Source organism: Salvia splendens, chromosome 19 (assembly GCF_004379255.2).
Source record: "Salvia splendens isolate huo1 chromosome 19, SspV2, whole genome shotgun sequence".
NCBI lineage: Eukaryota > Viridiplantae > Streptophyta > Magnoliopsida > Lamiales > Lamiaceae > Salvia > Salvia splendens.
The window spans coordinates 23,406,788-23,431,000 of NC_056050.1; the positions used below are offsets into that span (position 1 = coordinate 23,406,788).

The window sequence follows — 24,213 nt, forward strand, 5'->3', positions numbered from 1 at the left end:
TCTTGCGATACAGAGAAAAAAAAAATCTCCAAAGTAGTCTGTAAAACCGAAATAAATACAATACCGGTATAAATTTTGTGGAAAAAGTTTCATATTGAAATCAACTTTTACTGTAGGTTCTCTACATCCTAGGAGTAATTGAATCTGATACAAAAATGGTGGAATCAGCCAAGAAGGGATACAGCCCTTAGATGACTTCCGATATAGTACTATCATTTCTGTCCCCGGAAATATGCATATATTTTCTGCAAGGGAGAGAAGAGAGATCAATAAATGGTTACAGACAACAAACATTTGATTGCATCATGCAAGTAATACTAAGGGGGGACGGGACACACTCAACATATATATAGTGGAATCATCGAATTAATATGCATCGTCCTGCGTTAATGAAATTTGGTTGTATCACCGAAATTCATAAAAGTATAGCATGAGTCTTACCTGGAGTACCCATAAGCTGAGCAGTGTTTCCAAGCAAAAGAATGCAAACCCAATCAGGTAAAAGATCTGCAACAGAATGGATCATTATATAATTAGGACTGTGGACACGTAAAATGATACAAAACGATCGTTAAGTGAAGTAAGAGAGCAGTGAAGCTAGGAACAAACAGTAAGAGAGATATCTTCCCAAAACAAATAGGATGTAGCTTCAGAAATAGAGATTTCTTCTGCCTGTAACTTAAGATTCTTCTCTCTATCTATTATCTCCCAACCATTATCATCTTCAATAAAAAGAAACTAGTTTGGGAAAAGGCATAAAGTATAAACAGATTGATTCTTAAAGAAATTGCATGCACAGTGAAGGTAACATTATAATATGCATGACTTTAGCCTTCACTTGCTCGTGCAACATATCCAAGAAGAAGTTTGGAATAGTCACTTCCGTATGTAAATCTAACTGTTTTTCTCCCACGCCGTCTTCCTCTCTTCTTCAGCAAAAGTAAAAGAAATCCTGCTATGCTAATGTTACAGGCAATCATAAAGTGGAATAAATTCTGTCCAAAATTAACATATCTTTGAGAATGCAGAAAATTATAACATATCTGTGAGAATGCAGAATTAAGTCGTCAAAGAGGAATGTCCACTAAGTTAATTATAACATCTCTATGAGAATGCAGAAAATTATACAGGACTCACAAGTCGTACAACTCACAAGTGGCAAAGGAAAACTCACCCCAACTATGACATGGTCCGAAAAGACATCGACAGCTGCAAGGATGCCACTGAGAGAGACAGAAAACAAAAGAATAAGGGAAAACAAATAAATAAATGCTTTAATAAGCTCTGCTTCAAATGAAAGATCTACAAGAAAATTGAAATTGCTTACGTTAATGATTGCCCTTGAAAGACGATTGGAGGTGCAATTGCAGCAACAATGCAGAAACCAATGTGAAACTGTAAAGTAATGGAATCAAAGATCATCAATATGGGCAATCTACCATCATATAGACATATAGTCATATACACATAATATCAAGGTGCAACATCCAAACGTACCATATAGCACAAGAAAAACCACCCAAACTTCAGTGCACTATCAGTCCTGAGGATGAGAACCAGAAGTATGGCAAGAGAAATTAATTCCAATATGCTATGAGTCTGCAGAGAGTAGTAAAAAAACAGATTTCAAGTACCTCATTGCACGATACAAAGGCCTGTACCAGAGCACATATGAGAGGGGGCATCCCATTAGGGCATAGATTATGGCAAGTAAAAAGAGTTTGACCCCTGCAGACAGTAAATGGCATTTGTTACATTACCATAAGCTCCAAATTGGCAACCAACAAAGTTAAAGCACACAATCACACACTTACCACCACCCTTTATCCAGCAAATGGTGACTGCAATAACATTAAATGAAAGGCAAAGTACAATCCCTGTAACAAAAATGCACAAAGATAAGGTAATTACTCCAGCAAAAATCAGAGTCTGAAAACCAAAGTCAAACAATAGGTTATGGAATAACATTGAGCTGATCAGTTCTAATTTTAGAAAACAAGAAACTAATTATGAGGAAGCTACATGAGCCAAATGCAGTTACCAAAGAACAGCTACACTTTATCCTGAAAACAAGATACTAGGTGAATTTGGAACAACAGTATAATTCAATTATTTGAAAAGTCTAAGACAAACTATGGTGCAGTTCAACCAAACTATTGGCAAGGAACGACACTTTAATAACATGTGTCATTTGATAACAAGGAGAGCATACCCACCTAACCAACTTGCAAAAGCCAGATACTGTAACTTCTGAGCATGAACTGGTATCTCATTGGCTATATCATGATGGATAATGGGAAAAAATGGAGGCCAGTTTCTATCGTCAACAGGAACACCAGCTGAATGGAAGTGTTGCTAAATGTATTAGAAACATAAGAACAAAAAACATAACAAGTCTGTTAGCCCTGGTCTTATAGATTACCATTGTTAACAGCATCTTCTCTCCGTTTAATCTCCTACAAGACAAAAGCCAATAAGTATTTTTTTTATTTGCATGATTACGATGGCGTAAAGATATGACAGCACACAAACACCCGAAATAAAGAGGTCAAGTCAATGATTAAGAGTCATCCAGTTCAAGAAGTAAAGTCTATGAACAAAATTATACTCTTGACAATTTATAACTACCTACCAATGTTATGGATGGCGTATGGCGGCTTACGGCGGTGAGCCCAAAAACCGCCACAGGGATATGGCGTATCAGTATGGCGGGATATGGCGGTCGATAAATAAATTAATAAAATATTAGTAATATATGTATATATAAATTCAAAAAATTAGAAAATAATAAAAAATTGTAATATATCAAGTTATCAACTATTAAAACAATAAATAAAGCATAAATTCATAAGCAATTATATAATATGCCTACCATAATAAGTCTTAGTTCAACAATCAAAATATAAAGTCATCATCACAAATTCATAATACATATCAAATCTAAATTAAAACCATCCTCAATCATCACCATCCCCAACATAGTCATCCTCCACAAGATAGTTATCCTCATCCTCATCGATATCATCGTCCTCCAACGAAGTAGATCCTTCTTCTTCATCCCCAACTTCTTCATCTTCCAATTCTTCATCAACAAGCTCTCTTCCTTCAACCACTGTCGCCAATCTGCCTTTCCCTAATTGGCCTTTCTATTTTCTAGATGTGGTTGTGGTTCTTGAGGCTTTCCTAGAACTTGATGATGTAGAAGCTTCTTTTCTTTTCTTAGACCTAGTATATGTGATAGGCTCTCCAATCCCCGACGACTCGTAGACAGTATCCCAATCAAGTGAATCTCCATCAAAAACTCTATCACTGATACAATTTCGGTTACCTTCAAAATCTGGGCAGTGGGCTGCTCTAGACGGATCGGCGGCGGCGGTCGGCGGCGACGTGACTAGGGCCGTGGGACTGGGGGCGCAGCAGGTTGGGTTTGTTTGTGAGGGAAAGAGATACTATGAAAAAAACCCAAGATTTTGACTTAATTGGCATTTTATTTCATTATTTGGGCCGGGTTAAGGGTTAAAAATCATTTGGGCTGTGTTATTTGGTAATTGGGCTGAGGTTTGGGGCAGCCCAACCAAAAGTGACGCCATAACTGCCATGGCACCGCCATGGCGCCTCACTCATGGCGGCAAATGGCGGTCGCCATAAAAAAGTTTTGTGGCAGCTCGTGGCGATGGCGTTTTTTCCAAAACCCGCCATGCAATGGCGCCACGGCGGCGCCATGGCCGCTTTTTAATAACATTGCTACCTACATCAGTTAAATGGATAGTCATCATGAATTGTCAGTTTAGTTCATTTTCTTGTATAGAAAAGACAGATCACGTTGGGTATTTTTAGTCAGACACAAATATTGCATAAAATCAGATGTAATGCAAATAGACTACTGATGTTACAACCCTAAAATACAGACAATGTATGGTCAAAATTGGGAAACATTATATTGAAATGAAAAAGATCAGAAGGTTTCTGAAACATTTGGAATCTTCTTGCTGTAATATAACCTAACTAAAACTCACCCTCTCTTTTTTCCTTAAATCTGCTTCCCATGCGGCAAGTTCGTTCTCCTTTTTCTTTGAATCCTGAAATATTAGGCAATCATAGTTACAATAAAAATTCAATATGACAGTGAAGACATGGGTAAAAGTATACTTCTAAAAAAGATTACATTCATAGCATCTAATTGTATATCTACAGTGGCTTCATGTTTCTGACCAAAACCGAGTGCACCTGCAACCACACTGGGAATGCGAGACTTTGACTTGTCGCCATTCTGGAGAAAAAAAAGCATGTTAGTTGGTCGAGCAACATAGATAACTGGAGATGTTTGTAATAAGTATCAACAAACATTTCAAATTAACCACAATAAGGCATAAATATTTATGGTATGCATCAGGTAAAATGAGACTCGTAAAGCTCACTGGCTGATCCAGAGGGTGCCTGGGTCAGCCGAAGCATCACCAACCAAATACTTTTGCCTTGTATTTTATATTTTAGAAGCACCTTTCACCATTGAAAAACTCGGTTTTGGAATCAAACAAATGGAAAATATGTCATTCTACAACATCATTCTTCTCATTTGTAAGAATGAGACTGCCTAAGAACATCAGAAATGCAGTCAAAAGATACCTTACTTTTGATGTGGTCTAGTCTTTTCTATTTCTCTTAGGGGATAGGAAAAGGAATTTAAACGTTTTACTAGCGATATTGAGATATGTTATCAGAATTTAGGCCAAGGTGTTTCCATCCGTTTTAAAGATGTGCAAAATTGTGAAAATTAGAACCATTTCTAATCAAATTCAGTGTCATATGCTACTTTACACTAAAAAAACCATACAAGAATTCATTGGCGATAAATCCTAAATCGATTTGCGCAACAGAAAAATGATAGCAAAAACAACATTCATTATTTCATATAGAGTCACTCCTCCAATTTAATTCAATTGGAAACCCAACGTCAAATTTAACCGAACGAATATAGCCGCAGGCCTCGGATCTGAACCAAATAATCACAAACTTCCACAAACACTAGAAATAAGCAGCATTGAAGAGAAATTGACGAATGTAATGTTATATTTAGGCAGATCCGAATAATTTGGGAATGCGGTTACCGAAAATGGATTGACTTCAGGTTCTTCCTCGTCGAACGGATTGGGATCGTTTCCCCGATTCATCGCCACCAACTTTTGCTGCGCCTAAATTCCCAAGGAGTAGTAAATTTGGACAGATGTTTTGATGGTAAAGCGAGAGAATGAGAGAAAGAGAAGTGACAGTCGTATTCTTTATTTCGAGGCGGGACAAATGGAAATAATAAGCATATTTTGGATTAACTGAATCCTGCATATATTAACCTCGAATTCCATTAATTAGCAAACAAATTTTCTAGCACTTAAAATCTGATTAGAAAATTTATAGAAATAGGAAATATATAGGCCAGTATCAACAACTGCTATATTTATTTTATTGCATTATCTCACTTTAAAAGAAATTTAAAATCAGTACCAGTTATAGCACTGTAAAATAGTCTTGTTATTCTACTTATTCTTCTGTGAAAATTAATCACTGGTATTATAGGAAATTAAAATGCGAATAAAAATGTAGATAAAATCCAAAGCTTACTTTTTTACCGTTATTATAAATCCAATTACGAGCATTGCACTTTAAAGGAAATGTAAAATCTAGAAGAATTATGTTATTGTTTGGCAAATAAAATTAAAAACCAAAATCAATTTAGATTACAACCAAATTGACTCTTTTGCTCTTATTACAAATCGCATAGCAATTATCTCACTGTAAAAGAAAGTGTTATTACATGATTGATTAATCAATTCAGCATGTATTACTAGCAATTAATTACACTGTGAATAACTTGATTATTTTTTTAATTATTTCATTAATTACAGAAATAATTACTAATTACTTAGTAATTAATAAGGAGTAAATATACTTGAGTCGTATTTTTTTTTAAACATAGCAATAGACGGTCGACAACTTATAGGAATTAATATGAGATTAATTCCTATTAAATATATTATATGAAAAGAGAGAACAAAGAGGGGGGGGAAGCGTAGATTGACGGATTTAATTCTTCATTCTGCTTGATAATAATAAAAGACTCCACACATATTTATAATATGTGTGGTAACAACTAAATAATACTAAAGTATAAATAAACTAAATAAATATGCGGAGAGAATATTAGCTCCCTTCCGAAATAAAATAGAATATCATGTCCCTATCAACTCTCCCACCGTTGAAAACCACCTTACCCTCAAGGTGGAAGTTAGCAAAATAATCTTCCATTTCATTGTCGCTGTCTTTGTTTGGATCTTCGTCTGCAAACAAAATTGTATCGTTTGGGACCGCAACGAGTGATGGAGAAATCATCTTTGGGCATGAGATCTCTTTAGCAATCATCTTTGGGCATGAGATCTCGTTAGCAACTTCACTGACATAACCAATGACGACAACATTAATTTTTGGGCTATGGGATTTTGGAGGAAATTTGGTTTCCACCAAATTCATTGCCTCATCTAACGCTTGTGCCAATTCGTCATCATTTTTTACCGTCTCTTCGATGAAGGGATCAGACTCGACATTTGTTGTTGGCTCATCGTCATTTTTTGAAACGGGCTCAATGATAGAATCAGATGTGGCCTCTTTTTTTGCTAAATATGCAACTGCTTCCATAATTTTGTTGAGAAGTTTATTCGTCTCGGCGAAGTAAATGGCATCCTCATCAAAGTTATGATAAACAACATCCAGAAATTCTTGCCATGAGCAATTAGGATTCGAGCGTCGATACTCGTGGAGCCATACAGATGCTGGATAGTCAAAAAACCTCACAAAAACAGACGATCAGCATCAGAGAACAAGTGATAGTCAAAATATTCCTGAATATCCAAAATCCACCTCACGGGGTTAACACCAGAAAACCGAGGAGGAGAGTCTGGAGGAGAGTTTGACATCAAGACGGACATGGCGGTAGAAATCAATAGGAGGATGAGAACCTAATGAAAGCATCAATTTGATAGGAATTAATATGAGATTAATTCCTATTGAATATATTATATGAAAAGAGAGCACAAAAGGAGGAAAATAGCGTAGATTGGCGAAGGAGAGAACGAAATTCATAATTTAATTCTTCATTCTGCTTAATAATAATAAAAGACTCCACACATATTTATAATCAGGGGCGGATCCAGCCCTTTAGCAAGTGGGGCATTTGCCCCTCCTCACCTCTTCCCCTCCATTCTATATTTATACAAATTTTTCATGTATATATGCAAAACTATACTAAATGCCCCTCCTCAAAAATGAAAATTTTATTCATTTTGCCCCTCCTGCAATGAATTTCTGGCTACGCCCCTGTTTATGTGTGGTATAAAAACATCTCCTATAAACTAGGAAAGCAAATCAAAAGCAAATCAAATCCTAACCACTATGGAAAGTAAATAAAATAATAACAACTAAATAATACTAAAGCATAAATAAACTATATAAACATACGCAACTTCTTCCATAATTTTGTTGAGAAGTTTATTCGTCTCGGCTAAGTAAATGGCATCCTCATCAAAGTTATGATAAACAGCATCCAGAAATTCTTGCCATGAGCAATTAAGATTCGAGCGTCAATACTCGTGGAGCTATACATATGCTGGATGGTCAAAAAACAACCTCATAAAAAACAGACGATCAGCACCAGAGAACACGTGATAGTCAAAATATTCCTGAATATCCAAAATCCACCTCACGGGGTTAACACTAGAAAACCGAGGAGGAGAGTCTGGAGGAGAATGTGACATCAAGACGGACATGGCGATAGAAATCAATAGGAGGATGAGAATCTAATGAAAGCACTAATTTGATATGAATTAATATGAGATTAATTCCTATTGAATATATTATATGAAAGATAGCACAAAGGGAGGAAAATGGTGTAGATTGGCGAAGGAGATAACGAAATTAATAATTTAATTCTTCATCCTGCTTGATAATAATAAAAGACTCCATACATATTTATAATAGGGGTAGTACAAAAACATCTCCTATAAACTAGGAAAGTACATATTCATAACAAAAACATCTCCTATAAACTAGAAAAGCAAATCAAAAGTAAATAAAATAATAACTAAATAATACTAAAGCATAAATAAACTAAATAAATATAGAGAGAGAATATCAGCTCCTTCCAGAATAAAATAAAATATCATGTCCCTATCAACAACCCACCCCCCGCCACTCACCCCACCCGCCCTTCTTCAGTGACCAAGTTGAACACATAAAATCGAATACCAAAACAATCAAACACCAGGATGCCAAAATTTCAATCAAGTAATAGTATTTCCACAATGTTTAAATAGCCAAGCAAGATGAGGCATATTAATATGACAAGAGGCTCGACTTATAAACAGCCGACAAAAAGGAGTAGCAAGCCAAGCCGATGGGAAAATGGCCATGGGTGATCATATACATAAAAGCTTCATACATTTGCCCTCATCTGTCAAAAAAAGATCTCTACAACTGCAATTTCACCCATCATAAACACTATCTCCTAAAAAAATAAAAACTCTTCTTTTGAAGACGCGAGCCAACTCCAAAATTTCAGATTCTCTAGTTAGCTTCGTAGTGTTATCGTCCTGCCATAGTAACTTGCCTTTATGGGTTAACCGGTTAGCAAACTCCACGGCCATGCTTGCTGCGTCTCTCGTTGCTGTCAGGGCATTCAGAACCGAGATGGAATATTGAGGATGGGACACAAGTCTATTCAAGAGGATCAGCGCCTCTCGTATCACCAAACTTCTGCAGAAATGAAAATTCAGTCGCAAAACGGAAGGATTTAGTCGAAAAGCATAAGCAACTTGTCACAAAGATTGAACATAGTTCGTAATAAATATAAAAGACTACACAAACTTAGAATATTATGAAATCTGAGGAGTTGCTTATTCTAACGGAACTTCAAAAATTTATGATCCTGGTGCTGGAAGCTAAGAATATGTTCATTTTACGTAAGATGACCACAGAGCAATTGGACTAACAACCAACAAAAATATTATAAATAATACATGACAGATGAAAGGTAAACAAAAGAACTTGACATCAGAAAAAGGAGACCATCCTCAATGAAGTACTGGCAGAACAAAGTTCTTTGAGCCCTAACTAAACCAGTATATTATGGTGACAAAACATCAGTGAACACTGTATTAAACGTACAAATATGAGTTATAGAGGCTACAATTTAAAGTCAGAAAACATAAAAAAGAAGTCCTGATGGAATTTATAAATATAGTGTTACTTGGTTGATTGCAGAAACTTACTGTTCCATGACAATGCTGGATCTTCTAGCAGACTTTGATTCCTGAAGGTCCAAATCTGATAATATGCTTTGCATAATGACGGCAAGGAAATTGGAGCCCTTTGGGATCCTATGATTTAGTAAAATCTCAAATCCGGATTTTCCTGACGAACCTAGGAAAGCTAGAAAAGATATAGCATTTCTTCGAAGCTTCATTTCCTGAAAGTTGAGCAGAATTTAAGATACATGATCCATTAAAAGTACAGGTTAGGAGACCGAACAGTCTCATTCTGATAAATCTAAACCGCTTGCAGCAAGGAGAACAAAAGCACCCACCAAGCAGAGTCAAATAACTGGTTAGATGATAACCAGGTGAGCAGTGAATATCCAATAATCTAGTTTCTTATCGTGCAGCTTTAGAATTGTACTAGTATACTATTTCTCAAAGATCGGCTTACCTCAGCAGTAGCACTCCCACAGCAAGCTACACAATGTGCCAAGCCAATTAAGATCTCATTTAACACTTGAAAACTCGGGAAATTGTTGCCACTAATATCCTTAGAGTACGACAGATCTCCATCCTCTTTTAAGCAAGAAGAGATCATATCTAGAACTTTGGGACCTATTAAAATACAGCAAGAGAAACAATTATCAATAAAAACTTCTGATTCCAGGAAATGTACATTGAGACAAATAAACCAAAATGGATATAGTGCTTTAGAGATATGTATACAGAAACAAGATGCATAAATATCTCCCAAAAAAGTGTGCGAATAAGTATATAGGCGCGCATATGTTGAGTCATAATTATGTAAGAAGTAGTATTAACTATAAAGTTCAGAAAAACCTTTCCAATAAACACAGAATGCTCAAAGAAACTACAAGAAAATGTTCTGAATAGGATATCAAATTTATTTATCTGGTTACAATTTGCCTTTGAGCCAAATATAGAAACTCACAATTACATAGCAGATAAAGAGCATGAACAGCTTGGTCTTGCACAGAGAACCCAGCTTCCTTCCTCAATAATTGAGATAAAGTATGAAACACCGATTCCCCAGCAAACCTGTTTCCAGAGGCCTCAATTCAGAATGTTATATAAGCAACAAAATGATTGTACCTAGCAAAAGAGTACTTACTTGTCTCTCTCCAAATACGCATTATGTCTCATAAGAATTAGATTCATGACTGAAAGTGCATCACGTCTTACTAGTTCATCATTGCTTTTAGTAGCAATTGTGCACATACGTTCAAGTAAAGATACTTGATAGGCTCCAGACACAGATGCTACACAGCTATGATTAGCAAACCCACTAAAACCGGAGGGTTTAGCATTAGCTAATTTCGGTGCAGGTGGAATTCGGCCCTGCTTCAACATATCTACTATATTTGCAAAGCTTAAGCACTCTTCCTCCGCGCGAAATCCATTTGTATCAGATTCAGCATTTTTAGAGATGGATTCTTCCACTGTAACATTTTCCCTGGAACAGTATACTCGAGAAATCAAAATAAAGTAGAAAAGAACATCAACGCCTGAGACATATCTTTTTTTTTTATTGTTTTACTTTTCTGGGAGGAAGAGGAAGAAGATTCAAGCACGAGGCTTGAAAGGAGGAGGAAGAAGAAGATTCAAGCACGAGGCTTGAAAGGAGGGAACATCTTCAAATAGGAAGCTCTGTCTAAATGCCATAACATGACAACAACATATGACTGCAACTGGCTAATACTGCAGTTCAAATGGCAATAGGCATGATGTAACAAGGGCATATTACTGCATTTTATATATGTGATTAAGCATTTTCCATAACTTGGTTACATGTACAAAAATCTGATTTTGAACATCACATTTGACCAAAATATTTGAAGTAATTACAATCACTTTGTAAGCTAAGTAGCATTATATACCTAATAAGAATGATAATTATAAGAATCATTAATTTTCCAACTTGAGTATACTTTGTATCCACATTTTGATCATAAATTCATAATGAACATCGATTTGCTTATTAACCAAAGTAAAAATATCATAATCGTGTAAACCTCTAACTTACAAGGACAATGATTAAGTCCACAATTTTGTAGATTTATTTATTTTGAGAATCACTAAACAAAAAAGAGTCCCTATTGTTGATTATATTGAGAAGAGATATATATAATCAAGTATAAATGGCTGCTTGACATAGTTATAAAGAAATCTATATGAATCAGTGCAGAAATTACAAAGACATTATTTCATATTGTGCGAACCTTTCACCAAATTCCTTTTCCATACTTGCGGAATCACTCAAAACCTTGTGTAAAACACGAAGTGACCAACGGACAATAAAAACCTGCACATGGATGGACTTTGGCTCAGCAAAAGATATGCAAATGGAAAACATTCCATGCATGCCACCATATATTTAATAATCATGTAAATGAATCATGAAGCTTCTATTTATAATCATGAATCGTGAAGATTATTACTCCCTCCGCCCTTTAAAAATAGAAACTTTCTAATTTAAACTTTTTTCTCTCTAATGAGGTGGGACCCATTATCCACTAACAATACTTCAATCACCTTTTCATTTTATCTCTCATTTAAAATCCGAGCCGGTTTAAAAGTTTTAATTTTTTAAGGACACCACAAGTGATGGATTTATTTTGGGCACAGGATTTAAGAAAATGATACATATTGAGTTAAAGTGGATAGAATAAAGTATGAGAGAGGAAAAAGTAAGAGAGATACGAGAGAATAAAGTAAGAAAGAAAGAATAAAGTAAGAGAGAGGGAATAAAGTAAGAGAGGGTTAAAGTTTTGTTTTTTGTTAAAAAAGGAAATTGATCACTTGTGATGTGACAAACCAAAATGAAAAGTTGATCACTTGTGGTGGAACGGAGAGAGTATATAAAGTTACATACTTACATAGACATAACATATGGACGATTGCAACTTTTGATCAAACAAAAATGAAAATAATAATGTAGAGAAAAACCCACTAATTGTTTATATAATATAATACATTATGTAATTAGATTAAATTAATTCAATATAGCAGTATCTCATAATAAAGAAAATTATATCGAGAAATAAAGATAGCATATCCACTTTGTATAATAGTATCAAGGTAGATGTCTGTATGAAATTAAGTACTAAATAATACTGAAGAGATAACTATCTAATAGTTTCAACAGGGAACTAATAGTAAAATGAAGTTGATTGGGGTTTTAGTTAAGTTGATAATACGAGTGCATAAAAAAGTTTATAGTGTTTTTGTTATAGGCATAGTGAACAAATCAGAATACTAAAAATGGATTTTGGTTCTAGAATTCTAAACCAATAATACATTTATAAAAGGCATAATTAGTAAAATCAATTGTACAAAAAGAAATGTAACTTGACCAACTATTACTTTCTAAAATCAACAGCAATCACCAAAGAAATCTTCACATATGTTGTGAACTCACATTTTCCAGATTACACAGATCAACCAAAGCTTCCAATAAGTCCTCTGGTCTCAATATATCATTACTAATCTGCAAGAAATAGATATACAGCAAGGATGACCCAGACATATAGAGAATTATGCACACCATGTGCTACCTTAGCAAGCAAGGAGAAAAGATGAAGTGACCAAATGAGTAATTGAAATTTTGAATGACTGAAGATGAGAAATGACTACTACTCAAATCATTCTTTGAATGTAATTTTCCATTTTACTCATAAAGAAATGTTATAGCTAACAATGACAAAGTTGATCCTCTCTTTAATATTCTAAGTACAAATAAGGGGAAAAGTACATTCCAAACTCCAAAGTTAGACAGCATAGCTCATACTTGAAAATAGCCACTCGTCATTAGTTTGATATCATGCTAGCAGGACTTTATAAATATGAGCATTTACCTTGGTGAAGACAGAGTAAAGATGCAAGACTTTTTCATATTCTATGGTCTGTAAAGGACCCTGTTGATCAGATGAGGCCATGTTTGAGCCGTTTACAGGGGAGTTCAGGTAACCAAACAGCAGATGAAAATCCATTTCACAAGTCTTATAAAGCTTTGCAACTAGAACCCTTCCCTGTTTCTGGTCATTTGAGTTCCACACACCAAACAACTTTTCGGAGTGGCAAAAAGTTTCTTGCAAAGCCGAAGTGCTTGCTTCATTGGTTTTATCTCTTCCTGTATCACAATCTGTTGTACCAACTCATCAACAACAACAATAGAAAACCCACCCCAAAGAACAGAAACGAAAAGGGATGATTATTAAACAGAGAACATCACATGAGACAGGACAAAATCAAAAATCACATCCTGTTGTTTGATCTTCGAGAAAATGCTCACCTACATTTTGCACACGAACCAGGCTGTTTATTATATGGTTTCACATTTTGACGGGCTTCAGGTATCCCATGATCCAAAGAGTTACAAACGATATCATCCCTATAACCAGACAAAAAAAGTTATTCATGAGTATTCTCAATCTTAATACCAAACTAGAGAACATGTCAACACAATAATGACCCGGAAAGCTATGTCCAAACATGAATAAGGCATAAAAATGATAACAGAAACACAAAAGCAACATAATTTATATTGACATATACGATAAGTAAGCAAGACAATGAAGCATGTAAAAAGCCTTGTGCTTAGTGAGTATATAATATAAACAAAGAGATTACAGAAGCATGCTTACATCTCCATGCCCTTTTTAAGATTAGCTTGAGCATCTTTAGCCTCAATCCTCGAATTCAGTACTTTCAGCTGCTCCAAGTTTTTGTCCTTTTCCTTTCTAAGATCAGAGCACTCCTGCTCCTGAAACCAACAACCAACAATCAAAACAGCACAAACATATACTTCCTCACTTACCAAACTCGATTTTCAAATTTATTTACCAGGTGACTAAGCTGCTTCGAAACACGATTTAGCTCTTTCTGCAATGACAACACCGAATTACGCTAAAACTCATCAGAAACTTTGAATCCACAAATTGATACACGTTAACAGATGTTAACAATCCTGATTGAAGATATGCACATTCAATTATGATCTCAACCTGCAGTGCACCAAGCTCGCGCTCCTTCGCAATGTCGGTTACGGGAAGGGCAAAAGAGTCATGAAAATCGGGAATGGAAGTATGCGGTTGCAAGGTCTGAGGAGTTCTCTGAGACAGTTCGCGAGGAGGTGAATAACTGAGCTCCAACGGCGGCGGCAGGCGCCGAGGGGGAGGGAGAAAAGGAGCCTGAGACTGCAGAGGCTGAAGCAGTGGGTGTTGTCGAGAGGACTGGGTGGAGAGAACGGTTTCCTCCAACTTGACAACCTCTTCTACGAAATCGGCATCCCACTCATCGTCGTCTAAACCCTGATCCGCCATGGTTGTACGGACGCGGAGAGGTGAGTATTCTGCGCGCTGCACTTGTGTTTCAATTGTTGAAAGACTTTTCAAATGAAAAATTGATTAAGAATTAATTCATTTTACAGTGATTCGATTTTGGAAATAATGATATAGTACTACTATTATGTGAGTTAATCATTTAATTTAATGATTTATAGTGCTTGCATTACCAAAAAAAAATTATTAGTGCTTGATTTTTACTCAATGTTAAGAAACTGGTGATATATTTGCTTGTGACTTGTGAATATACATTAAGGAGTGTATACAATTTTTAGAACATTCACAACCAGACTCTTAGCCATCTCTATCTCGTCTCGCGACGAGATAGATCTCGGGGGAGAAATTTTGGAGACAACTCGCCACGCATCCCCCACTTGTGAGCTTGGATTAGGCTGTGACGCCCACTCGCTGGCCCCGTGAGTGGGCATTGTTTATTATCAATTTTATTATTTTTTTAAAAAAATAGAGAAAAAACACCAAAATTAATAAAATTTTCCCAATTTCCCAAAATTATGTAATTTTATGATTTGGCAACTACTCCCTCCTTCCCACAATAGGAGTCACATTTTGTGTGGATACGAGTTTTAAGAAAGGTAAATAATAGTGGTTTGGAAAAGTTAGTGGAATATGGAATCCACTTTTTTATACTATTGGTTTTGTAATAGAATGTGAGTGAAATGAGTTAATTGAATGTGAGACTTACTTATCATTTATGGTAAAAATGAAATGTGACTCTTATTGTGGGACGGACCGAAATGACAAAATGTGACTCTTATTGTGGAACATAGGGAGTATGTTTTTTGCTTTAAATAAATTGTAATTTTAGGATTTTTCAATAAAAATATGAATATTATTTAAAAAAAAATATTTAAGAGATGAGATTATTTGGAGATGGGAGGGTCGCAAGTGTAATTTCATAATGAAGAGATGTAGTAAAAAGTGGTGTTGGGTCATGACTAGTATAGAGATTAGATGAATTGGAGATGGAATGGAGATGAGATTGTGATACTCTTAATATGACTTGAAAGATGAAAAAGATTTTGAAAAGTTTATTGTTGGTTCAATTTTACAATAAATGATATTTGATTCACTAAAATTGAATAGAATATAAAAAGTTATCAAAATTTCTATAAATACTAATTCCATTAATTAAAATTGTAATTTCAATAAAATAGTTTTCAAGGTAGTTTCTGTCGGACTTTACAAATTTATTTGTATTCTTAATTATTTTATTTTATATGTTATGTTTGTCTTATTTAGTTACTTATCTATCTATCTTGTTACTGTATTTTTTATTTATTATACTATTGACTTTAGCATTTTTCTTATATTATCTCAAATTGAGATTATGAATTATTAGTTGTGATTTGTTTTACTATACTTTAATTATATTTTCACATTTCATTTATTATTATACCCATATCTTTATCCGTTACAAATATACAAAGTACAACATGTAAAAATATTAATATGATCCATGCAATTAATTGAAGTTAATAACAAACTAGTAGTAGTAGTAGTAGTATATAATATCATCCCATGGTCCTACTAAAATACTAGTCCATGGATGATTGAATCCAAGAAAGGAAGTAAGGTTGGATTTGTTAAATGAAACATTGCGTTGTGTGATAGACCTTGAAACCTATCAAACCAAGCCAACACGCTGACCACCCAATATACCTCAGCTCCAAGCACACACATTTCACCCTTGCTACATCAACATCGGGCAAGCATGCCAAGATGAGCTCACTTGTGATCACCATCCTCTGCCGCAAACACCTTCCTCAGAAATCCAGACTCGGAATCTACAACCTACAAAACAGAGTACGTAGTGTTGAAATGAAAAGGATGAGATGGATTTTGAAACATTTGGCATCTGCTTGCTGTGACTGTGATATAACCTAACTAAACTTACCCTCTCTTTTTTCTTTAAATCTGATTCCCATGTAGCAACTTCGTTCTCCTTTTTCTTTGATTCCTAAAATATTAGCCAACAAACAGTGAGTATTCGAACTTAATGTTAAATTTAGGCTTAATTTGGATATACTGTTACCGAAAATGGATTGACTTGAGCTTCTTCCTCGTCGTTTCTCCGATTCATCGCCACCAACTTTTGCTGCCAAGGAGTAGTAAATGGAGAAACAGAAGTGACAGTCGTGAATGAATGGAATTAACTCAAACCTGCATACAATTAGTAGTAGGGGTGGCAAAATGGGTAGCGGGTAATGGCTAATTCCCATCTCAACCCGCTATCCGACGATAACGGTAAACGGGGCGGGATCGGGTAGTGTATTTTAGAGTTTTGCGTGTAGCGGGTATATCCACTATCCGTGCGGGTATACCCGTTAGTCCCGAAATAACCGTTATTATTAGTATTAGCCATATTTCATCTTTTAATACCCCTCCGTTCCATATTAATGGAGGTGTTTCAAATAGTTAAAGTGCAGAAAAAAAAATAGTTAAATAATACTCCATCTGTCCCCGATTAATTGTCACTATTTTTAAGAAATATAAAGAAAAGTTGGTTGAAAAAGTTAGTGGAATGTGGGATCCACTTTTTTATATTGGTTTTATAATAAAATGTGAGTGAAATGAGTTAGTGGAAGTGTGACAATTATTGATGGACGAACCGAAATGGAAAAGAGTGACAATTAATCGGGGATGGAGGGAGTAATAGTTGTATACGCACTCATTTTAAAAAATTAAAAATAAATAGTTAGAATGGAGAAAAAAATAAAGTAAGATAGATAATAATGTAGAGAAGAGTATTCATATTATTATGTTTTCAAAATGAGTGAAGAAAATGAAATGTCTCCATTAGGGCGGAACAGCGTGGGAGTACTTTATATAATCTAAGAGTTCTTTTATAACATTTTTATATCACATGCAATTGAAAACTCACCAGAACTAGCTATAGAGTGTCCTCTCACTTTTATTCTTAATCTATTCAACGTTTACCATCGATATTAATAAAGTAAATTAGGGAACATTAACGATTTTTATGGTTTTCAAATTTTTTATTAGGATTTCGGATCGGGTACGGGATACCCGACACGGGTATCGGGTAATCCCGGTATATCGCGGGGCGGATTGAGACAACAAATTTGGTTAAAATCGAGTACGGGTACCCGACTTGTCGGGAACTGGTACCCACGAATTACCCGTTTCGCGACCCCTAATTAGTTGCCACTGTTTTGCATACATATAGAAGTAACTCATAGATGGGATGAGATTTTAATTCGAATTTTAGGGACTCGTCTGTCAATTGATAATTGGTCTAATGATTGAGAAATGAACATAAAAATAGGTATATACATAAAAATGGACTATGCGACTTGTTTGTTGGATACTTCTCTATTTCTAGTACATCTACGGAAAAATAGATATCATGCGTTGGATCTCTCTCCAATCAAACTACACCTCTATTGCAAAATACGAGTCGCAACAATATGTGACTCATACAATGCACCATTTTACCATTTTGATAGTTGTATTAAATAAATCTTAAGAGAAATATAAATAATCCTCTTGCGAAATATAAATAAATTTCAAGGTATTAGTTATATTCGTATAATGAACTAGTACTTTACTTGATGATTTTGATTTTTGCATAATTGTTCGAGCTATTTTGTAGAATCATTCTATCTATATCCTTGGTATGATGGATTCAAATAAAAATATTAATAAACATTTAAGGTAAGCAGAATGATATAAATCTAGAAAATGAATGGTTGTTTAGAGCACCCACAACCGTGCAGATAGGATAAACCTCCTATCGGGTTGATCGGCGTACGTAGATCGGCGATCGATAAATATCTGTCGAGGGCGAGTGCCCGACTCGCCCGTCGAGCTAGACGGTTTTCTCACTTTGGAGAAGAGAATGAACGATAATATTTATATTCTTGATTCATTTTTCAAATGATTACAATAACTCTTATTTATAATGCTAATAACTAACTTTCTTTTTTTTTAAATTAACTCCTATACGAAGGAGGAAATTACAAATAAACTCCTATATTATAGAAAGGAGGAAATTACAACTGATGTCAAGAGGCCTCGAACTCGGCACCTCATACAATAATGTCTAAGCTCTTTGCCGCTAGGACAAAGGCTCTGGACAATGCTAATAACTAACTTAATGAACAAGAAAACAAATATATGGAAAAGATATGCAAATCCTAATTTATCTAACTAATAATGCTCGTATCAACTCCCCCGCGGTTGAAATCCATCTTGTCCTCAAGGTGGGAACTCGGCAACCAAATCTGGCAACCAAATCTAGTGTTGTGCGCGGAACGTCTTCCGTCGGGCAGCGGCGCAACTTTGGTTCGAGATGGTGGAATGCATAACTAGTTGCTCTGTGAGGGTGGATTCCCGTCGGGCAGCGCCGTAGCTATGGTTCGATCGGTGTGGCTAGTTGCTGTGCGAGGTGGATTCCCGTCGGGCAGCGACATAGTTGTGATTCAATCGGTGTTTTGGAGGGTGAGATCGTGATGAAAGCACCAATTTGATAGAATAAACCTCCTATCGGGTTGATCGGCGTCCGTAGATAGGCGATCGATAAATATCTGTCGCGGGCGAGTGCCCGATTCGCCCGTCGAGCTAGACGGTTTTCTCACTTTGGAGAAGAGAATGAACGATAATATTGGTATTCTTGATTCATTTTTCAAATGATTACAATAACTCCTATTTATAATGCTAATAACTAACTTAATGAACAAGAAAACAAAGATATGGAAAAGATATGCAAATCCCAATTTATCTAACTAATAATGCTCGTATCACGTGCTCTTGCCAGCGAGCACGGTTGTGGGCCCGGCCCCACTTTTTCTGCCTGCTCTTAGGCAAGAGCACAACACCCACAGCTGTGCTCTTCCGCAAGGACGAGCACAATTCAATTTAAATAAAAACATTTCCATAATATTAAAATTCATTAAAAATATCGAAATAATATTACAAATTACAAATAAAATAAAAAAGACATAATTAAAATCCTAAAAATTAAAAATTACATAATTAAATTCGTAAAATTAAAAAAACTCACTACGCGTTGCCGAATTTCACCCACATGTGTTTGATTAGGTCTTCTTGTAGCTCAACGTGGGTTCAGGTATCGCGCATTGTGTGTCTTGTTTTGACCCTCTCACCCACCGTCGTATGCACACCTTGACGTGGGGGAGACCTGGCGCTTGAGCTTCCGGCTTCATCCTCGTCGTAGAAGCTAGCAGCCCTCGGTCCTTCGTCGGCTATAATCATGTTGTGTAAGATAATACACGTGCACATGATGTTGGCGATATTGTTCAAGTACCATAGCCGAGTCGGGGCCTTCACAATGTTGAATCGGGCTTGAAGGACCCCAAAGGCTCGTTCGACGCCTTTCCGCGCGGACTCTTGACGCTGCGCAAAAAGAACCCGTCTCGGGTCTTGCGGGTTGCTGAGCGTCTTCATGAAAGTCGACCACCTTGGGTAGATACCATTGGCGAGATAGTAACCCATGTGGTATGTATTTCCGTTGACGGTGAAGTCGATCGCAGGTGCTACACCATTCAACACATCATTGAAGAGGGGTGAAGAATAGAGCACGTTCAAGTCGTTGTTGGATCCGGCAACGCCGAAATATGCATACCAAATCCATAGGCGGTAGTCGGCGACCGCTTCAAGGATAAGTGTTGGGCCGCCGCCTTTGTGGCCGCTTAAGTGTTGCCCCCTCCAAGCAGTCGGACAATTCTTCCACCTCCAATGCATGCAGTCAATGCTGCCAAGCATTCCGGGAAAGCCATGGACTGATTCGTGAAGATGAAGCAACCGTTGGCAATCATCGGTGGTGGGTGCCCGAAGGAATTCATCACCGAAAGCTGCACGAACACCCTCGCAAAAAATTTTAAGATAAAGGATTCCAGTGGATTCCATCTTGTGGATCATGAGGGAAACTCATAGTCGAAGTAGAGTTATTCGATATCGTAAACTCTTGTTGTACGGATGGATGACTCGATGAATGCGTCAGATTTAGAACTATACATTGAAGAAGGTCATTGCTACATAGTTAGAAACAGAGTTCATCTTTTGCAACTACGAAATTGTGTGCATTAATGATTAAAGGTTAAATGTGATGTACTATTATTGATTGGCAAATGCTATCAAATATGGATTGCCATTTCAAGTTGTTACACTTTTCTTCAAAGCACCTAATTTACACACAATGCTATTCAAATCAACTTGAGTTGAAGGATTCTCCCACTGTACAACCTCTTTGATCCCCTTCTCAATCTCTTTGCTCTCTTTCAACATCCCATCCATGCAATAAACCAATGCCCCCAAACTCAAAAACTCCCCACTCTCCCCCTCCCTAACAATCCACACCGCCCTCTTAATCATCTCTTCGTCGTCCCTTCCCGGCCTCCCCATCTCCAGATCAACCCCGCCCTCCCCCACGAGCCCCGCCACCGATTTTACCAAAATAACCTCCTCAAGACACTGCACCCCACAACAAACAACATCCTTGAACACCTTTAGTTCAGACTCCACCTCCGTCTTACTACTCAAATCTCTGCATTCCTGCTCGAAATATCCAAGCGCTTTTCTCCCGAAATACAAGTAATCCACCATTTTCAACAGAGACACATTCAGCTTCGCATAGCAAGCGCCATGAAAAGGCAAGAACCAGAAGTTCGGCTCGGCCTGCGCTTCCTCAATCAACTTCCCAAGCTCACTCACATCCGCCCTCAGCTTCCTTATCCTCTCCTCCAATCCCGACGAGTACTCCACGCTAACAGCCTCCACGGCCTCGTGCAATGAGCGCAGGCTCGCAGATAACTGCACCTTCGCCAGGACAGAAGCCCTGGTTGGCTGCAGAAGAATATCCACCATTATCGAGCATGACAGCCCGATAAACGTCTCAGTGATCCTAGCGATGGCGAATTCGCTAGGAGTGCCAAAGTTTTTCCTCCCAAGAATCAGCAAGGCGCCTATGATGGCAGAGACTCCCCCGGCCTGGCCGTACATCCTGCTCTGCCGCAGGAAAGAGCTGAAGATGAACCACGGAAGCAGAGAGACGAACCTTATCTTCACGTAGCTTTCGAACACGAAGCAGCCTATCACTCCATACACTGTGCCGAAAACCGTCCCCTGAGCTTTGATGTTTGCGACTTTGAACGTCGCCTCCCTTGATGAGGCGAGGCTTATCGCCACTGGCAGCCCCGACCAGAATCCGTTTTCCTTGCTGTATAAAAGCCCGAAAAACACTGCCAATCCTAAAGATAGCGAGCATTTTAGTGCTGGCATTAATCTTCCTCTGTTTATCAGAGTTGGTTTGGTGTTCCATAGCTTGACCAGGAAGGGCTGATTCTCTTTTTCTGACTCTTTCGGTGTTTTAGTCTGATTTGGCGATGGTTTGGAGTGAAGGAGCTTGAGGCAGAAGACGAAGAACAAAGAGGGCAAGTCGTTAAGACTTAGTGATGCGGGCTGAAGTGTTTGGAGGAACTTGTTCTGTTCTTCGTCGTCGTTGTCAGATTGTGGGAGGACTGAGTTTTGTAAGGCCATGTTGCTCACTTGGTTCACGATTTGCTCTTCGATGCACGATAAGTCGTGTTTGAGTTGTGCGTCGTTCATGAATGCAGCTGGGAAATCGGAGCAGTTTTCGAGAGCGTTTTCCATCCCTCTTAAGATTGTTTCGAGGCCTTGCAGTGGCTCTCCTGGATTCTTCTTGTATGATTTCAGAAACTTGATTGGCTCTCTCTCCCACTGCATGCTTTCCTGCTCAAATAATCAGTTATCATCAGCATGCTGTTATTTTTTTATTGGTAAATAAAGAATTTTTTGAAGACTGGACTCGAACATTAACCACTCAACTACTAGACCAAGACACGTACTTCTTTGGATTTGATGCAATGAAGAAATTTATTTGCTGGCTTGCTAAGAGACTTGGCTTGACAGATCAACGCCTTTGGCGATGCCTTGTCGTCTGCAGAGAACGCCGTGATGAACAGTTTCAATCTCTTCGATGCATTATCTATATACATCTTGCAGTTTTCTGTCACCTGAAATCCAATAAATATATATAAGTATTCAACATTTGATCGTTTGTTCATGTGATTTTTGAATAAGTAAAAAATTCAGTAGTTTGTCACCCTAATATATTGCTTTTGTGGTGTGACCAGTCAATCACAATTGCAGAATATTAATATATTTATGTAATTGTAATTGACTGGACACAGCATGAGCCAGTATATTCTATGTGATTTTTTTTTCATGCAATTATCGTGCATGGCGCTACCTTCCAGTAGGCAAGGCAAGGGAAGGGCAGCAAGAGGGCCAAAACGCAGGCGGCCGTGCCGAGGGCAGTGCTGGCGGCTAGGTGGAGAGGGTGCATGACGGGCTCGGTGCGGCCACCGATGACGAAAGCAATGACGTAGACAAGCACGATCTGGCCGAGGGCTATCCGCTTGGCGACGAGGTGGGTGCTCTCGGGCAGCGCCACAACGAAGGCGCTGACTGCAACGACCGCGGAGGTTGTGGTGGTGGTGAGGCGCCCCGGGCCGATGAGCCAGAGGCTGAGGATGGCTGGGAAGACGCCCAGAGCAGTGGCATAGAGCGCCAGCCAGCAGCCGCGCAGCGTGTCGCCCAGCGTGGCGTCGGTGACGATGAGGATGACGGTGACGTAGGAGAAGGCCGGGAACGACACGTGGCGGCTGATGTAGGCCGGGCCGTAGAGTGTGGCCACGCCAACTATGGTGCACGCCAGCGCCGTGCGGAAGGCCGACGCCAGGCAGCGCCGCCACATGTCCCTGGCGCGGTCGTGTTCGAATTTGGAGGCAGTGGTGGTGGTGGTTGCCATTACTGAAGCTTGGTGAGCTTGAGCAAATGGAAGATTGTGAGGTTGTTGAATGAGAAGAAGGGGTTTATGTAAAACAAGATTTTATAAAACCAGACCGGTAAGGGAATTGTCTAATCCGGTCTGGTCCGATTTTTAAAACACTGACGTAATAGGTTGTCTTGATCCTTGATGATGACAAAGGGTCATTTGTGGACATGATTTGTTAGGTTTATTTTTTAATACAGTTAGATTTCATTAAATTCTTGAAAATGACTAAAAATGAAGAAAGCAAATCTAAGCATTGGCACTGCATATCGGTGCAGTGAGTGCGCTTATATCTTATGTAAGCAAAAGCATTATAATATGATGCAAAAAGCTATGTCACGGATTTCTTTGGTTGAGCTTGTGTGTGGCTGCGTAGATAAATACCGCTGTCTACCATCAAAAGTCTCATTTCATTGTGGAAAAAGGTTCGTGGAATGAGTCTTACTTATATACGTATTAGTTTTAAATAAAATACGAGTGGAATGAGTTAGTAGAATGTAGATCTATTACCATTTATAGTAAAAATGAATCGGGATTTTTATCCGTGGACTGACCGAAATGGAAAAACGGGACTCTTGCAAAAAGATTATGTACTATAATGTATGCATTCCCATCTACCCACTTTGTCTCAACTGCTATTAAAGAAAGAAATCTCATAAAAGAGGAATTATTGCAGTAGTTCTATCTGACCTTG

General features: G+C 37.6%; 3 protein-coding genes and 1 long non-coding RNA gene across 4 annotated transcripts; all 4 read right to left on the reverse strand.

The window, feature by feature from the left end:
- Window positions 1-22: 22 nt before the first annotated feature.
- Window positions 23-5,307, reverse strand: LOC121778303 (secretory carrier-associated membrane protein 4-like). The gene is made up of 12 exons (XM_042175633.1): window positions 5,109-5,307; window positions 4,166-4,270; window positions 4,017-4,079; window positions 2,423-2,456; window positions 2,217-2,339; window positions 1,815-1,877; window positions 1,635-1,728; window positions 1,498-1,543; window positions 1,328-1,395; window positions 1,175-1,223; window positions 442-507; window positions 23-245 (listed from the first exon to the last, which is right to left on the reverse strand). Exons 1-12 carry the CDS (start codon window positions 5,169-5,171, stop codon window positions 213-215), a joined length of 807 nt encoding a protein of 268 aa, XP_042031567.1. The 5' UTR covers window positions 5,172-5,307; the 3' UTR covers window positions 23-212.
- Window positions 5,308-8,289: 2,982 nt separating this feature from the next.
- On the reverse strand, window positions 8,290-14,743 carry LOC121778635 (protein SENSITIVE TO UV 2-like). The gene is made up of 12 exons (XM_042176020.1): window positions 14,324-14,743; window positions 14,163-14,201; window positions 13,964-14,082; window positions 13,616-13,710; window positions 13,175-13,461; window positions 12,739-12,807; window positions 11,540-11,622; window positions 10,432-10,773; window positions 10,252-10,358; window positions 9,751-9,914; window positions 9,315-9,511; window positions 8,290-8,799 (listed from the first exon to the last, which is right to left on the reverse strand). Exons 1-12 carry the CDS (start codon window positions 14,639-14,641, stop codon window positions 8,529-8,531), a joined length of 2,091 nt encoding a protein of 696 aa, XP_042031954.1. The 5' UTR covers window positions 14,642-14,743; the 3' UTR covers window positions 8,290-8,528.
- A 1,410-nt stretch (window positions 14,744-16,153) lies between these two features.
- On the reverse strand, window positions 16,154-16,812 carry LOC121779568. The gene is made up of 3 exons (XR_006045847.1): window positions 16,716-16,812; window positions 16,578-16,640; window positions 16,154-16,474 (listed from the first exon to the last, which is right to left on the reverse strand). It is a non-coding gene; the product is annotated as an uncharacterized LOC121779568 (long non-coding RNA).
- A 4,006-nt stretch (window positions 16,813-20,818) lies between these two features.
- Window positions 20,819-23,553, reverse strand: LOC121779195. The gene is made up of 3 exons (XM_042176518.1): window positions 22,935-23,553; window positions 22,531-22,698; window positions 20,819-22,414 (listed from the first exon to the last, which is right to left on the reverse strand). Exons 1-3 carry the CDS (start codon window positions 23,493-23,495, stop codon window positions 20,819-20,821), a joined length of 2,325 nt encoding a protein of 774 aa, XP_042032452.1. The 5' UTR covers window positions 23,496-23,553.
- Between the last annotated feature and the right edge of the window lie 660 nt (window positions 23,554-24,213).